The sequence below is a fragment of the Copadichromis virginalis genome, linkage group LG23 (genome assembly GCF_057382275.1).
Source record: "Copadichromis virginalis isolate Kocher_CV1m ecotype Utaka linkage group LG23, C_Virginalis_male_GT1.1, whole genome shotgun sequence".
NCBI lineage: Eukaryota > Metazoa > Chordata > Actinopteri > Cichliformes > Cichlidae > Copadichromis > Copadichromis virginalis.
Genome location: NC_140639.1, coordinates 8,151,921 through 8,169,770, shown reverse-complemented (window position 1 = coordinate 8,169,770; position 17,850 = coordinate 8,151,921). Strand labels below are relative to the sequence as shown.

General features: G+C 37.7%; 1 protein-coding gene across 3 annotated transcripts in view; it reads left to right on the top strand.

The window, feature by feature from the left end:
• Positions 1-17,479, top strand: part of osbpl1a (oxysterol binding protein-like 1A) — a 33,400-nt gene extending 15,921 nt beyond the window's left edge. The window contains exons 16-29 of one of the 3 annotated variants that reach the window (XM_085447358.1): positions 3,473-3,635; positions 6,052-6,238; positions 9,900-9,975; positions 10,870-11,004; positions 11,113-11,210; positions 12,191-12,373; positions 12,514-12,621; positions 13,342-13,431; positions 15,456-15,582; positions 15,776-15,889; positions 15,981-16,104; positions 16,190-16,280; positions 16,559-16,579; positions 16,889-17,479. In XM_085447358.1, coding sequence (XP_085303484.1) covers positions 3,473-3,635; positions 6,052-6,238; positions 9,900-9,975; positions 10,870-11,004; positions 11,113-11,210; positions 12,191-12,373; positions 12,514-12,621; positions 13,342-13,431; positions 15,456-15,582; positions 15,776-15,889; positions 15,981-16,104; positions 16,190-16,280; positions 16,559-16,579; positions 16,889-16,991 — 1,620 coding nt within the window. In that variant the 3' untranslated portion in view covers positions 16,992-17,479. Of the gene's footprint in view, positions 1-3,472; positions 3,636-6,051; positions 6,239-9,899; positions 9,976-10,869; positions 11,005-11,112; positions 11,211-12,190; positions 12,374-12,513; positions 12,622-13,341; positions 13,432-15,437; positions 15,583-15,775; positions 15,890-15,980; positions 16,105-16,189; positions 16,281-16,558; positions 16,580-16,888 lie in introns of all 3 variants that reach the window. The other 2 variants (XM_085447357.1, XM_085447361.1) reach the window with 2 other exon arrangements.
• Positions 17,480-17,850: the final 371 nt, after the last annotated feature.

The following is a 17,850-nucleotide window of genomic DNA, read 5'->3' as shown; positions in this document are numbered from 1 at the left end:
CTTTAAAATATGTATTATATATGTACGTAAGTAAAATTTTATTTGTATAGCACCTTTCAAGATAAAACATAAAAACAGAAATCAACCAAAAGCAAGTTTTAAAAGATGAGTTTTTAGCTGTTTTTTTTTTTTTTAAGTGAAACCACTGAGTCCACAGATCTCAGGCTCAAAGGAAGGGAGTTCCAGAGTCTGGGGGCCACAGTTACAAACGCTCTATTGCCTTTTGTTTTCAGTCTCATATGTTGGACGACCAGCAAGCCCTGGTCACATGACCTCAGGGACCTGCTGGGGATGTAAGAATGTAAAATATCTCTGATATAGGTTGGTGCTTGTCCATGCAGAGCCCTGAATGTCAAAGTCAAAATCTTGAAGTGGATTCTGAATTTATTTATAAATTGTTTGACCTAAGTAACATGTGGTTCTGATTGGGTATTATGGGGTGTGGTTATGTCGCCAATCACAGGTGATTTAAGATAGAGACTGCCTTGTGTTTCATTATCTGAAGAGTGAGTGTGCTCGAAATGTCACCCTCTACTAAGATGTAATAAGATAATTTGAAGTACTGAAGCGTGTGAGCTGATGATCACTTTTATTGTGCTCTACCTGAACACAATTACAAGGAAAACCTAGTAGCTTTTTAAGATAATTTATAGAACAAATAAATATATATCCATGTGTAGAGTATATATATAGCACTCTTAGCCTCAGATGCTAGTCTTGCAGATGTGGTGGGGGTTTTTGTTTTTTTTTTTTGCACTATATCCATTTAAATACATTCTTTATATATTTGAAAGTAATTGAATTCCATTTTGTTACATTTATGCAACTTCTCATCTTTCTCAGATTAAAATAAGTTTGTAAAACATGTAACACAATTCATAATCTGCTCTTTAGTGCACGAGGCTTCGCCAGCTGATGTGGATTTTTTTTTTTTTTTTGAGTTGTGAAAAGTTATGAATGAATTGCAGACTTGCATAGAGTAATTCAGTTGAAACTAAACTGAAGGCATCAGGTTGTAAAATTGGATTAGGAGCGCAAAGACGAGCAGGGTGTTCAGCCAAGTTATTACACTGGCGTAAAGCCCGGTTGTATTCAAGGTCAAACATAAGCCAAAGCAGTAGACTGATAATTTCTCAGTAAGGGGATATACTGCCACAGAATATTTTGGTTCAGTGAAACTGATATTGTCAATCAAATGTAAAATTGTGTGTGGTTAAAAAAACAGGACTAGAATGTCTCATTTTCTATGCACGATTAAACTAGAAGAAATGGTTTTAAACATATTTGGTCTTAAACCAAATATTTAAGGGGCTGATAATGGCATTGTGAGAAGGACAAAAGTCAAAGGAGTCACCAAAGTAAGTAGAAGTCATGAATGGATTGCAATGACACTGCTATAATATTCTGGGTAAAAGAAATGGATTGCCAGCCTCATATTGCCATCCCTATATCCATGCTGTGTGCATGGCTCAAACTTTTATTACATAAATCAGCAGCCAGTTAATACAATATAAACAGTGCGGCACAGTCATTTGCAGTACATATCTTTAATGCAAATACTAATAATTCTCAGTGTTTATTTAACAGTCGAACTCTGTAATCTGTGTGGGTATGTGTGCAAGTTCTTCAGTGGAAGCAAGAGGGTTTTGGCTGTGATTTTAGAACTGGCAGCGAAACAATGAATGATGTAAACACAGATATATGTGGATACAGCAGAGACGGGGCCGATGTGTTTATAGATAATTCCGATTTAATCTGGTTTTTGATGCAGAAGAAAAACCACTATTCATTGATGATGCATATAATTTACAACATGTCAACGACTGCATTTCTGATTACTATCGTAATGTGAAAGTGCCATCTTTTTTCTTTTTTTTGTGCAGTAAAGCACTGAATCTGTAAAAGTGAGAGTGTTAAGTTGCATCCTGTCGCGGTTTTAATTTGCAGCACTTTCTGAATCAGATTTGTGTTTGAATGTTCCACCAGAATAAGAATTTGTCCCTCTTTTGATTGTGAAAAATGATGTCTCGTAGTGCTGCTGCTTTTGATGCACTGCTGTGATAAATGTACACTTGAGATGCTGGCTATGTAAATCAAGGCATGTTTACCTTCACATCAATGCATAGATTCAACCCTTTTATGCATGACATTCCCACTGCTGCTCATTTTCTGCAGCACATGAAAAGACCAGACAAAACCAAACCCTGAATATAATCATTAGATGATGGAGAAAAAAACCCTCTCTTCAGTCACAATGTGTATGTCCTTTTTTCCCCCCTTTTTTATATAGACTCCGTCTCTTCACAAATGCTCAGTAACACAACTTCAATAATTTCTGTGGGGATCTTTAAGAAGAAGACAGCAGCTGATGAAGCTGGGGCTGCCAGGAACAGTTTGAATGTTCTGAGTTTAACAGCCAGTCCAGTGCATTCAGTCTTTACATGTGGGCCGGGCCTCGATCGCTCAGCTGCACAGCCTTTTGAACTGCAATCTGCAGAGGCAGAGCACATGATAAAAGACTCACAGAATCTCAGAACTCACCATGAATAGGCCTAGTCTCAATAGGGATAATTCAAACTATACAGTATAGCTCCGTCTGTAAATGATGGTTCGCCGGCTAAATGAAGAAGTTGGGCCTATGCTTACTCCCCCTGCAAAGGAAATATACTGACTCACTTCCAGGCCCTGCAGCCCTGCTTTGTATTTAAACACCACCTGTGGAGGGGTCAGCAGGAGGAATTTCCTCTCTAAGTTCATAATTGTGCAGAGATGTCAAGTGATCTGCACTCTGTCATCATACAGCACTTCCACCCCACTTCATTTAGCTTTCTCTTCTCTTGTGGATGATCATTTATAATCATTTCTCCCTCTTCTGTTACTTTGACAATCCAAAGTAAACCCCTGCCTCGTCAGTGGACTTTAATTTTGCATTTGCACAATGTCAGCCTTTCCGTGGAAATAGTGAAGTAAAAGTGAGCACACCTTCATATTATCAGCACTAATGTTTTGTGTAAAAGGAAGGTTTAGCTAATGGTTTATATCGGAGTCCATTATCCGTCATTTGATTCCCTCTCTTCTACGGGACTCGTGTTCTCCGGCAGGCTATTTGAGACGGCAGCATCAAGGCTGCTGGCCTCCATTACAGATAAACATGGCTCAACCCTCTCAGCTCCATCTCTGTCTCTCTCGCCATGGGTCTGATAATGAGAGGACAGAACAGAGGGGGGATCAGTCAGTCAACATGGTGTTTACTTGCAGACCTGCTGCCATCAAAGCCTGTCTCATAGTCATGCACATTTGTCCTCTGTTTTTAATGAGACTTTGAATAAAATTTTGGTAGCCTGGAGAACGCTTGGCCATCTTTTGCTCGTGGTTATCGAGTGCAGAGGATAGAATTCATGATGGTTTCTGTTTCTGAGAGTGATTAGCGTGTTTCCTTTTGTCTGTGTGTGTTTGTGTGTGGTGAGCTCAGGTGCGCAGTCTGAAATTGGAGCAGGAGGTGGAGAAGAATAAGATCCTCTCTGAGGCACTGCAGACTCTCGCCACAGAGCACCACGAACTTGAGCAATCCGTCGTCAAGGGATCTTCACCACGGAGTGCCCTCAGCGAGGATGAGTTCCACGACGCCGTTTCTGGTGAGTTGACAGGTTATTAAACACGCAGGAGACTTTGTGGCAAGCTCCTACTCACGCTCAATGCTCTTTCATCCACCTATAGGACACTGGAGTACTTTTTCCTGTCAGTGAATGCTTTCGGTATGTTTGCCGCTCCTCGAGCCCCAAGTGGTTCTGTTGAAAATGAATATGCTGTGAAAAAGTCCTGCATGTTCTACAAACATAAAAAATATATACCCGTAATGCTTGCTAAGATTTAAAAAAAATAAAAAATAAAAATCTACAAAAGAGAAAATTTCGGACTTGGTGGTGTTTTCGCTTGTTTTGAATTTATTCAAACTTTTTTTTAAAATTTCATTTGTTTGATTTTCCTGATGAGTTATCTAACCAGCTTTCATAGATAAAAGGGAGTCATGGCTGAAGAAAATGAAATAATAACAGAGCTGCATGGGACATTTGCACTGATTGTTGTGGAGCATGACTGAATGTTTTTTGTGAATAATGGTTTAGGGTTGTTTTTTTTTTGTCTTTTTTTGTAGCACAATCAAAGTGTTAGCATAAAATTAGTTTTAAAAAAAAGAAAGCATCCAAACAAGAAAAAAATGAATAATTGTATGTTTTGTATACTAATAACACAAAAGTGACAGAATTACACTTTGTTTTTTGGTTACTCCCTTAACAGTGGTTGTTGAGTAATCAGTGTATAATTTGTTCTTTTCAACTGAGAATAAAAAATCAGAAAATGATAAATGCGGCACAGAGAAAAATCAAATAATGCAGTGTTTTTCCTTTTCGTCTTTTTATTTTGAATGCAAAACTGGGAAACAAATATCCGAGTCACAGATCTGATTTGATTTTATATACTTCATCAGGAAGTAACTAACTTCTTTGTATCGCACACTTTACCGGGCAGCTACGAGTAAACAAGTCGCTGCCTAAATAAATATCTAATCAGTCAATCACATGGCAGCAATTCAATGCATTTAGGTGTGTAGACATGGTTGAGATGACCTGCTGAAGTTCTAACTGAGCATGAGAACGGGGAAGAAAGATGATTTAAGTGACTTTGAATGTGTTGATCTGAGTATTTCAGAAATGGCTGTTATACTGGGATTTTACTACACAACCATATCTAGGATTTAGAAAGAGTGGTCAGAAAAAGAGAAAATGTGGTAGCGAAAATGCCTTGTTGGTACTAGGGGCGACAGTAACTCAACTAATGAATTGTTACAACCAAGATACGCAGAAGAATGTCTCTAAATGCAAAATACTGTGAACCTTGTAGAAGATGGGTTATGGCAGTTTGGGCTTGGCACACTTTTGGCTCCTTAGCACCATTTGAACATCGCTTAAATACTATAGCTTATGCCGAGCATTGTTACTGACCATGTCCACCCTTTCTGCTTCTAGCAGGCTGATGCAACATGTCAGAAACCATTCACATGATCTCTTGAACATGACAATGACGTTAATGAGCCCAAATGGCCTTCATAGCCACTAGATCTCAATCCAATAGAGCACTTTTGGGATGTGATGGATAGGGAGATGCATATCATAGATATGCAGCTGACAAATCTGCAGCCCCCATGTGATGAAGTTATGTCAGCTGTCAGTGCTTTAGATCATTCACAGCAAAGTTAAGCTGCTAATGATGCGTTTTGCAATTCTAATTTTCCAAACTGCATCTAAATTATAAGATAGAGCGCTTGTTAGACTTTTATTTATCTGTTCTTTCGTAAGTTGATAGCTTTCCTTTTTGTAGGTTGTGAAAGTCACTTTTTTTAGCATTCTTATATATTTCACTTGATGCTCACGTTTTCATTACTTCAATTACTGAGTCAAGTGTAACACAAGGAAGCGAATGACTTCTCAATCACACAAAGCTGTTTTGTGAAATCAGATTTGGTCCTTGATCAGCTTTTTAAATTTCTATTTGATGCATTCAACCAAAAGTCATTCATATTTTTTGTGCTGTGTATCTGTTGCAAAAATGAATACTTCCAACTCGTAGTACATCTTTCTTTTTTTTTTTCAAAATTTTGGACGCTGAGCTTATAAATTTAGTTTTGGAAAACAATATAAATTTTACAACAATATATCCGTATCAATTAAATTTGTCTTTGGTGTTTTGTAATCAAACTCACGGCAACACTGTTCTCAAATTTACAGGCACATTCATAATGCCCATAAATGTTTTTTTTGAATGGTGGGTGTTTTACATCGATCGGTCAGCTTACAGTAATGGGAAGGAAACTATACTGTCCTTTTAACATTTGATAAACAAAAAGTATTTCTTAATTTTGAGATAATACACAATTTTCTGTGCCTTCTAATTGACAAACTATCTAATAGCAATACTTTTTTCTAGATACTCAGAGGATATTCAATTGAACAGTAATCCTGCAGTGACTCCTCTACATGTGTTTGTCTCCACCAGACTCAGAATCTGAGCTTTCCCTGAGCGGCTTTGAGACGGTAGCCAGCCAATCCTGTGAGGAAGACGACGACGAGGACGAAGGCTCTGTCATGTTAAGCAGCACTTGCAGCAGCCCCGCCAGCACGCTGGAGCAGGATCACCATGGTGACAAGGCTGAGACTCAACCCAATGGGATAACAAAGCATAGGTCAGCTCTGCAATACGCCATCACAGTTTCTTAAATGGACTGTTGACCTCTGGTTCTTTTAATCTCACATCCAAAGATGAACAAGCCCATCAAAGTCACTGCCCTTTCATACAACATAGCAGCCTAATATTGTTGAATTTTTAATTCTTTAATTCAAATTTGTTATTAGTGTCAGATATGTGTAACAGCATATTAGGTTAAAAAAAAAAAAGAAAGAAAAAATTTAGGGTGGCCTAGGCAATGGGTCATATTCTCAGAAAATTGATTCTGAGGTTCTGATTGTACGATAGATTACAAATGCACTTAATGCCTAATTTGACCATTTAGTAGAAGAACTGACTGCAAATTTATAGAGTTATCAGAGACTCCATTAGCTAACACATGAAAGTATTTTATTAAGCTGTCCTTCCACTTTCTTAAACACTTGTCCAGTTCAGGGAATATTTAGTCAACTGTGTAATTTAAAGACTAAAGAGCTGATGCTAATCTAATAAAAACATACCCGAGGGAAACCACTAACATATGTTCAGTCTGTCAGGAATTGGAGAATTTTTTATTTTATTTTAAAGCAACACTTATTTTTAAGTTAAGAGAACCTAATTCTTCTTGAGATTGTGAAGGTTTATGAAAATTGATTTAACAGCTGGTTTAAAAAAATCTGTGTTTTGACCAAGAAATTCAAGTGCCAACCTGTAATTGAACAGAAAGTAAGGATAAAGTAGTAGGACTGGTATTTTTCTTACTTGAAGATCCTCATACTATGAATTCTGAGTCTCTTTAACATAATCTTAAAGAGATTATTTCTTCCCAGTAAGCTTTAAGCTAGTTTTGAGGCATGCTTGAAAAACTTAGAGGAAGTTGAAATTGCACATCATGAGCATTCTGGAATGTCCGCTCTACTGTCAAACGGATGTTCCACTCCAGAATAAAACCTTTTCCAGTGCCCGTTCTTATGAAGTGGAACTTTGTGGAATGCCTGCATGGTTCTGTTCTAAGACCAACAATCTCTTGCAGATATATTATGCATATATTATTATATTATTATTATCAGATGCCTACTGTATAAAGTGTCATTTCTATGCTGATGATGCAAACATTTATGTATCATCACAGAAGGCTGAAGAGTTTTTCAGTGATCTGTTTTTAGTTTGCAAAATATTAAATATAATTTAAAGTAAAATATTTACTTGTATCTTATTGAAAATCAGTCAGTACTGATGAGAAGGGACTAAATAAGACAATAGATAAGTGAATACATAAAGTAATTTATGTATGTATAATAATTTTGTATAGCTTGGTGTTGTCTAGGATTCCAAATTAGAATCCCAGTCAGACTTTGGGAAATATTTTTCATTTTGTATGTTTGAGTGGAGGTAACCAAAATAAGACTAAATATAACCATTAATAAAAAAAAAATAAACTATTATGCATTTCAAAAGATATATAATTTATTCAGCTCTGAGAATTTGATACATTTCTTGTTCATAAAATCTTTTTTTAAATCTGTGAAGGGCCTTACCCACATAAAATAAAACTTTAAAAATGGGCCACTACAATTAAAATCAGTTTTATTTTATTTACTAGTACCAGTTCAGAACCATGTTCACCTCAAAACAGTTTACATTATAATGTAAAGACCCTCCAATATTAGAAACAAACCCTAACACTCACATGACCCACAATAAGCATGTACTTGGCGAAAGTAGGAAGGAAAATCTCCCTTTAAACAGGAAAAAATCTCCAGCAGAAAGAGGGAGGGGCAGCCACCTGGGACCAGTTAGAGGTAAGGGAAGAGAAACAACACTATGGGAGAGAGGGCCAGAGTTTAATGATTACTAATGATTAAATGGAGTACAGGTGTATAAACACTCACAGAGTGAAAAGAAAGCAGTAAAGAAGAAACAATACATCACATGAAGACTCTGCAGTCTAAGCCTACTGCAGCATAACTAAGAGAGGGTTCAGGGTCATCTGATCCAGCCGTATCTATGTGCTTTATTAACAAAGAAAGCTTTAAGCCTAATCTTTAAACTAGAGAGCGTGTCTGTCTCTCACATGTAGACAAGCTAGTGTAAATAAGCAAAATCTAAACTATTGCTGCCATCACATATAACGACATTCACTGACTTTAAAGTTCTATATTTGTACAACACTATGGTTTAAACTAAAGCAAATATTTCATCACTTAAATCAGTTTTTAATGCATGCAATGTCTTGGGGGGGTTGTTTGTTTGTTTGTTTGTTTGTTTGTTTGTTTTTGTTTTCAGTCTTTATGTCCAGTCTTTATCATTTTTGTTATAATTACTGTTTGCGTGGTTGTTTGTCTGTCTCAGTTTATAGATGGTCTTTATGTTTATATTAGAGTGCTGTATCTTTAAAAGCCTAAGGTATAACAGTCAGTTGCACTTTCATTTAAATGTAACAGTGTTTACATGTATCACTCCTGTCAAATGAATTAAATTTCTTTTATTTAAACATTGTAAATTTATTTTAAAAATTTAAATTCAAATATTTTCAAGAACACGGTGAATGTATTTTAGTCACTGCTTCACATTACAAGGATGGATCAACCTCATCGTACCACCGATGTCACCACTTGGTTGGATTAAAAGCTTATTTAGTTGATGTAACTGAAAAGCAACGAAAATTTGGCCGGGATGATATTTTTTGTTCATTAGGAACTACAAAGCAAGTAGTAAAGAAGCAAAGATGTTCTTGGTAACATTATTGATATGGTTGCACTTCCTCCCATTTGAGTTTATGTGACATTGTTAATGGCGTAAGGGGTGTGATCACGTTAATCCAACGTTGCTAAGCAAAACAATGTGGTTTTCTGATAAAAAGCAAAAATAAATCAATTTAAAAAGTGTCTTCACAAAAGTATAAAAGTATAAAAAATTTGAGGGTTTTTTTCTTAAATGTATCACTCTCATTTAATCTTTACTACTACCACTATAATCTATAATCTTTTTTCCATAAGCCTATTTTCATCAAATCTATATTGTTGTTAGACCTATGCAGTGTTAGATATTTAATAACCCACTCGAACAGTCCTTTTTTTTTTTTTTTTCAGTGATCTTTTTAACTTCTTGAGGTGTTTCCACTTCACCGTGTGAATAATTTAGAGTCATGGGCAGCCTGGTAAAGGCACAAGAAGGAGTTGTAGTATAGAAAGGACTCCGCTCTCTGTTGGAGCCGTTAAATATTGATAAGGTCACAGTGTAATGCAATAATCAGTTTGCAGTATGATCCCTTGTTGGCTGATCCCTCGGGCAGCTGGGGAGTGCGGTTCACATTATTTGGGTGATTTTTTAAATGTCATCATTACGCTAACGCCTCAGTTTTTACATTTTATTTTTGTACTTTAAACGAATCTCCAGCCTGCACACCTTATTAGACAGTTTGAGACAGACAGGACATAAGTGCTGCTGGTGGATGATTCCTGCTAACCACCTTTGCTGCTGGTATTGTCTGTCTGGGCTTTGTTCCAGTGTGTCACATAATACATTAGGCTATTGTTGACTATATTCACTTGATGTGATGCTTGCAGCAGGTATTGTATGTCTGGCACATTTACTCCAGTGGAATATTTTTAGTGCACTAGAACAAAATGAAAGCATCACATACACTTTTTAGAAGTACTGTAATTTTGTCATTTTAGGACAAGCTTACCGGCGCCAATGTTTTCGAGAAATGACTTCAGCATTTGGAGTATTCTGAGGAACTGCATTGGAATGGTGAGAATGGTTTTCTAGAGTTTTTTTTTTATTGCCCATCCATTATGATGACGAGGATCATTCCACCCACTGCTTTGGTATTTATGGTCTTGTCATGCAAAATAGCCTTGTGCAGGTGCAGACAACACTTAGTTACACTTGTGGTGACTCTTTTTCCGATAGTTTGCCAGTAAGTTGATTTATGTCCTGATACTAGCAAAAACAAATACATTTTTTTAGCCTAAGCTGCATTAGTGCACACTAAACTTAAATTGACTGTATTATAAATCTGCAGCTCTGAACCAACCCTTAGGTTTAGTTTCCAAGCACCGCAGAAAGCAGCTGTGGAAAAAAACACAATGTACACTATTTTCTCAGCACTAAAGAGAAGAAGAAGAAAGCTAGACAACTGGTGGTGACAATAGTTGAGCGTTTAGCTACTTAAATTCCAAATAGAGGCCAGAAGAGCTAATGGAGAATGACTCTATATTTATCAAGTAGCCAAAAACATAATTCCAAACCCTTTTTTATAAAAAAAAATATGACATCTGTGTAACTAACCTACTCCTAGCAGAACTTGGGAGATCAAGCAAAAAAAATCACATATTCTGAAAGTCTCAGGTTAAGTGTCAGGGTATTCATGAATCATGATGACTTTCATCTCACAAGGTCACTCTTCTATTTGAAGAATTTTCTGAAGCTTTTTCTTTTATTACCAGCAAATACAGCAATAAATACTCACCTTAATGCGGTAGATACTTTGGTCCAGAGCAACGTAAATGCTTGTATGTACCAAACGACCAAACACTGATCCTTTTTAACACTCAGCAGCTCGGAGCACTGCCATGTCAAAAGACCTTATTTCCTCTTTGTAATGAAACCTTGTCCTTCAATTCTCCTTGATGTCCCTTTCAGGAGCTCTCCAAGATTACAATGCCAGTGATTTTCAACGAGCCGCTTAGCTTCCTGCAGCGTCTCACAGAGTACATGGAGCACACGTACCTCATTCACCAGGCCAACGCATCTTCAGATTCTATTGAGAGAATGAAGGTAGTTCATAGGTTTTCTACTTAAACTGCCCACAGGCACAGCTTAACAATTTTTTGCTTCTAGTTTAGTTTCTCTGATTTGGTGTGTGTTTTTTATCTACTGTGGCAGTGTGTGGCTGCGTTTGCAGTGTCCGCTGTGGCCTCCCAGTGGGAGCGAACAGGTAAACCATTCAACCCTCTACTGGGAGAAACCTATGAACTAGTCAGGTAAGTGAGCTGGTCCAGATTATGTCCAAACCTGACATGTATCTGAGCAATATCTTTGCAATTAAACATTTTGAAGTACCCAGTCTTTAGTGTAGGATATTAATTATGATGATAATTAACAAAATACACTCACTGGATACTATATTAGGTGCATATTGCGAATAGCAGATCAGATCCCACTTTAACTTCAGATTATTTATGTTCAAAAAGACAGTTTGCGATAATTTGAGCTTTGTGATAGGGCCGTTACTCTCCTGGAAGCAGAAAATGGGTATACTATGGTCATAAAGAGCTAGAATTAGTAAGCAACAATACTCAGGTAGGCTGTGGAGTTTAAACATTGTTCAAAGTGTGCCAAAAAAATATCTGCCACACCATTACACCAGCACTAGCCTGAATTGTTGATACAATGCAGGATGAATCCATTCTTTCGTGTTGTTTACACGAAATTCTGACCCTACTATCCAAATGTCACAGCTGAGATGGAAACTCATCAGACCAAACAATATTTTTCCATTCATGTATTGTCCAATTTTGGCTGTGGGAATTTTAAACTTAGTTGGCAGGAGTGGTACCTGGTGTGGTCTTTTGCTGTTGTAACCCATTTGCTTCAATGTTCGACATGTTGTGCATTCAGAGAGCTAACGCTAACTGGATGTTTTCTCTGTTTTGGGCCAAAAAAATCCCAGTAGATGAGCAGTTTCTGCGACACAGTCAGACAGTCCCATCTGGCACCCACGATCATGCCATGTTGAAGTTCAGCAGGTCACGTGCGCCTAAATGCACACAGTTGCTTCAGTGTGATTGACTGATTACATATTTGTGCTAACAAGTGGTTGAGCAGGTGTGCCTAATAAAGTGGCCACTGAGTGTATTTTATCTAGCAACAAGTTCTTAAATTCTGCTGTGCAGCTTACCAAACATACACAGCTGTCTTCAAATGCCTCCATTCATCATAGCTGTGTCCCTGGTTATTTCAGGGAGGATCTGGGCTTCAGGCTCATCTCAGAGCAGGTGAGCCATCACCCTCCGGTCAGCGCCTTCCATGCTGAGGGCTTGAAGCAGGACTTTGTTTTTCATGGCTCTATTTATCCCAAACTCAAGTTCTGGGGCAAGAGTGTGGAAGCTGAGCCGAAAGGCACAATCACACTGGAGCTGCCCAAGTAAGAGCTGCTAGCTGTTTTTAAAAAGGAAATATTACCTGTATCAATATTTATCCTTTTACCAATTCGCCTATCGCCTTTTCTATTACCATTTTGAAAGTGCACATTGTGCCAAACTGTTTTGGTTTTTTCCCCTCCAGGCACAATGAAGCCTACACATGGACAAATCCCACATGTTGTGTTCACAATATCATTGTTGGTCAGCTGTGGATTGAACAGTATGGAAATGTGGAGGTGGTCAACCACAGGTAAGAGGATCAGCATGTAAAATGCTTGTACATAAAGTACTTGTTGAGAATTATTGAAGCATTAAAATGTCTTAATTAAAATAAGGCAAAGAAATAAAGGGAAATGTGATTCACAGTGTTATACTGTCTGCATTTGCATTTTAAACATGTTTTAATGTGCGATAATCAAATAGGAAGCAGCCTTTGGTCTTTATTACATTATTTCATGAAAAACAAAATGAAACCATTGTTATCACTGGCACATGCAGTAAAGTTAAATTGAAACAATGCTTAGCCAACCAAACAAAAGAACTGTGTTTTATGTTGTATTGTTAAGAGCAGTCTGACGTTTGTGTTACAAGATTTAAAATGCTGTCATTAACTTTCATGGGAATTTATAACAGAGGTTTTTCTTTCTTAGATAAAGGCAAGTAAAGAAAATAAAGTGGCCTCAAGCCATGATGTTTCACATCAAACACTTCTTTCATTAGCCAGCTAAGCTACGCTACTTAATAACGTGTTCCTTTTATTCATGCTTCCATTATAACACAATGCATGCAGCCATGAAAAGGAACACGTAGCACTGACCTAATATCTAAGTATCATGTGTTTCAAATTACGGCTAAAGAAAAAGTGTGATACAACTGATAAAATATTTTGGGGAAGCGTTGCTCTTGAAGAAAACAGACAGAGCAAATGAGGAAGTCTTGTGTGACTCATCCTGTTTCTCTTTTCACTTAGAACTGGTGAAAGGTGCTACTTGAACTTCAAACCATGTGGCCTTTTTGGAAAAGAGCTACACAAAGTTGAAGGATATATTCTGGATAAAAGGTAGAGCAAGATGTTCAGAGATGTAAATAATGAGCCATCTTTGCAGAGAAGACTGATTTCAGTCTTGAATGTTGAATAAAATAGTGATGTGAGAGTGGGAGAAAATGCCTTCTCTTTAACCTTTAAGTCTGAATCTACATCACACATTGAAACATACCATAGGACACTGTGAAACATTAGTTTTCTTCCATATTACATGGAATGACAGTGAGTGTCAGATAGCTTATTTATCTGCCTATACTATCAATTTTTCCCTCATCCACCCCTCCCCATATGTTTGGGTGGATATGTCTGAATAAGCAGCGTTTTTTTAAAGGTGCTTCATTTGTAAATTAGGATCTACAAAATGTAGTATCAACCTATTTTAAAATTGAATCATTGTGCAAATAATCACTTAACAATTCATATGGTTAATAACTCATTGCAGTGTTAATTGCCTTTTTGACAAAATAAAAGTCAAAATACTCGAGTGTGGGAGAGGCGGTTAAAATCAGCAAACGGTAAAAACAAAAACGGGGGCAGTTCGATTAAAGATGGAGGATAAGCAAATCCAGTGAGTCATCGTAAACATAACTAGTGTGCATGATCACAAGAGCCAGACCAGATTTATATGCTGATAAATAATGTGCAGCAATAACAGATGCTAACAAGCAAGAAGATGGGAAGAGCTTGTGTTTTTTCTTGTTGTTTTTTATCTCAACGTGATGTCCAGGCCAAAAACTAGATTTTTGGTTTCATTCAAAACATTACATTTCCAGAAGTCTCCCACTCGCAAAAGTGTTGTGTGGGTTTTTTCTCTCTTTTTTTGAGCTTTTGTTATGTTGACACTAAAAACAGAATGGGGGAAAAAAATCATTACAACTGAAATCATTACTAGTGTTTGTGCCTCGGGACATTCGTGTGTGTTTGTGTGGTTATGGTCAGTGTTGGTCAAGTTACTTGAAAAAAGTAATCAGTAACTAATTACTGATTACTCCCCCAAAAAAGTAATCCCGTTACTTTACTGATTACTTATTTTCAAAAGTAATTAATTACTTAGTTACTTAGTTACTTAGTTACTTTTTAAAAACACGATTTACAACCTGAAGAGGTGATAAAGTGATAGATCTTTCAGCCCAATTCTACTTTTTCTACATAATCCATCATACAAAATGTAATCAAATGGAAAAGTCTCTTTTTTTTAACTTGTTTTATCAGTTTTAATCTTTTAACTTTATGCATCAAGCAAAACATTTAATTATATGCAACATTCTCTGACTTGAATAAATTAGTTTAACATTTAAACCTATTTTCTACACATTCCAGCACATAAAATAAAATATTTTTTGTGTTTTCACTCACTCTTTCAAACAGATGCAAGTAAAACACAGCAGAAAATAAATAAAGTCAAAGACTCAGCGGTCCTTTTGCTCTATTTTCACCTGTAAAGCAGGAGCAGGGTAGGCGGAGGGTTACCCTGGTGCAGGTGTGCTGCGGTCAGTTGAAGAATCCGCGCGAGTGTCTCTGTGAGTTTCCCATCACGTCGTAGCTACTCGGTGCTTGCTCGGAAGTTTAGGGGTTTTTTTTCGCTGTAAAAAGAAGTTTTCTTCCCACGCACGATGGACGCTAATGTTTTTGTCACTTTTTATGGAATCAAACTCAAAGTAAGGTCAGTACTTCCACACTTTAAACGCTGCACGCTCATACTCTCTCCCGCACTCGATATATTATCCATTGTTGATCTGCACACAGCTGCTGTCACCAACGTCGCACTTGCTTACGTCACTGTCATGAGACATTCTCGCAAAAAAAATCACGGTTTTAGTAACGCAGTAACGCAGCGTTCCTACGGGAAAGTAACGGTAATCTAATTACTGATTTTGCAATAGTAATCCCTTACTTTACTCGTTACTTGAAAAAAGTAATCAGATTACAGTAACGCGTTACAAGTAACGCGTTACTGCCCATCTCTGGTTATGGTTAAGGTTAGAGTACGTATTCACGAAATTACAACAACTCCTCTGAAGTCTGTGTGTGTTTGACAGCAAAAAGAAGCTGTGTGCTCTCTATGGGAAGTGGACAGAGTGCCTCTATGTTGTTGACCCATCTGCCTTTGAAGCACACAAGAAAAACAACAAAAAAGGGGCAGAGGACAAGAAGGGCAGCAATGCGGTATGAATTACTGAACACTGTGGAATCCCTTCACTTTACTGTTGTGATGTTTGCATGAGTAATATCATCCAGTGGTAAAAATGGCAAGCGACCGAGATCATTAGTGTTCATATTTAACACGTTCTGTAATGATGCATCTTGGCTGGAGCTCATCTGTCTGTTCAGCATTATTTGTGTTTGTCGTGCTGTTCAGGGTTGCGCTGAGGATCAGGAGGAGGTTCCTTCACCACCTGCAGACACTGTGGAGGTGGTTCCTGGCAGCCAGCTGCTGTGGAAAATAGCACCCAGACCAGCTAACTCTGTCCAGGTCCTGCTGATTAATGCACCATTAGATCTTTATTGGGTACTCTTAGAAGAAATCCAATGTTTTAACGTACAAACGCAATCTTTAATTGCAGATGTACAACTTCACATGCTTTGCGATGCAGCTGAATGAGTTGCATAAGGAGATGGAGGGAGTCATCCCTCAGACTGACTGCAGGCTCAGACCGGACATACGAGCCATGGAGAACGGTGACATCGGTAATGATTGGTGGTACTTAACCTAAACTGAAACTGGGGGTAAATTTTCATTTGCTTCCTCAAAAAATGTCAAATATTTTGATAGATCTCGCCAGCGAGGAGAAGAAGCGACTCGAGGAAAAACAGCGAGCTGCTCGGAAAAACCGCTCCAAAGCGGATGAAGAGTGGAAGGCGAGGTGAGACTGTTCTTCTTTCTTTATACTTTGACGCAGTAAACATGAAACCATGCAGGACTGACTAATTCCAGGCAATATTAAACCATCAGCCTTTGTTAGTGCAGATAAAATACCATTGCCTTTCTATTACCTCATATGAAGTTTTCATGGCGTATGAATGAATTAACAGTTCTTATCTATATGGTGTCATACTTTGTGTGCTGAAAAAGCTCAAGTTGTATCTCCATTTTATCTTCACTTGTCTTTTTTTTCTGCTGCATCCTCGCTTTGACGTTAAGAAGCCCTGCCCTTGGCCCGAGGTTAGAGCTGTTCGCTGTTCGCATCCGAAATGTTTGATGTGATCACGTGACCTTAACACATCTGAGTCTCTAAATTATCTACCACTGTGTGTATTTTCTATCCAGATATGATAGAGACAAATTTAATAAATCCGCTTTTCCTTCCACCAGCATGGCAGCTCCTCTTAATGGCACCAAATGCAATTACTCAATCACCCCATCTTCCCTCCGAATCATACATTTCTTTCTCACTTTCTCTTGTTTGTATTCAGTTTTGGCTCGCCCTGCTGGGATCTATGAATGCTGATATTTCTGTGATGTGTTTTTTAGGTGGTTTCAACAGGGGCAAAATCCCCACACCAGTTCCCAGGACTGGCTCTTCTGTGGTGGATACTGGAACAGGGCCTACAGCCAGATGCCGGACATTTATTAAAGGACTTTCTCTGCACAAAGCATGAACTGTTTTTATTGGAAAATTACAAGACCAAGCAATATGAAAAAAGTGTACTTAAACAGTGTGGCCTTAATCTACTTTATGGAGGTGAAGCTGTGCAGGAAATGTTTGACAGTATAGCATTTGCATTGACTTAAAGAGGTTTTTCTTTAAAATGGACTTTTAGCACAGTGGATAGGGTTTGTGATTTTTACTGTCCACCTGTCTTCTTTTAAATATTCATAATAGTGTTTTGTCTCCAGTTGTATATCTGTATATACTTTCCATAAATCCAGCCGTCAGTGACCTCATGTTATTTACATTCGCTCTGGACTCGCATTGCACTCGAAAACCCACTACTCGTCTAATGTGGATTGTGATTATTTTCTCCTGTATTTTGCTTTGTGAAGGAAAAAAGATTACAGAACAAAACCCACTGTAAATTTTCTGTATTAGTCTCAACCTTATAAAGATACATTAAGAACTGACTAATATGATTTTTTTATTATTTGTGTTTATTTTTTTCTGACTGCTGAAGACACAGATTGATATAAACCATGAGCAAAGCCTCAGTGATGGCAGTTTGGCCACTGTGATTGCGTTTTGAGCCAGAATATCCATATTTAGACATGAGGGCGAAGTCATGCAAGCTTATTGAGCAACTGACTGAGCACAGAAAAGAGACTAACATTAAAAAAAACAAAAAGAAAATAATTTTACTCAGCAAAAATTAAGATTTTGGGGGGGATGGGCCACAAATACAGTGCAGTCCAGTTCAGTGCTTCAACTTGAGCAGAGATGAAGCTTTCTACAGTGATGGTCCACAGCCACCTGTAAATAAAGTGAACACACACATCTA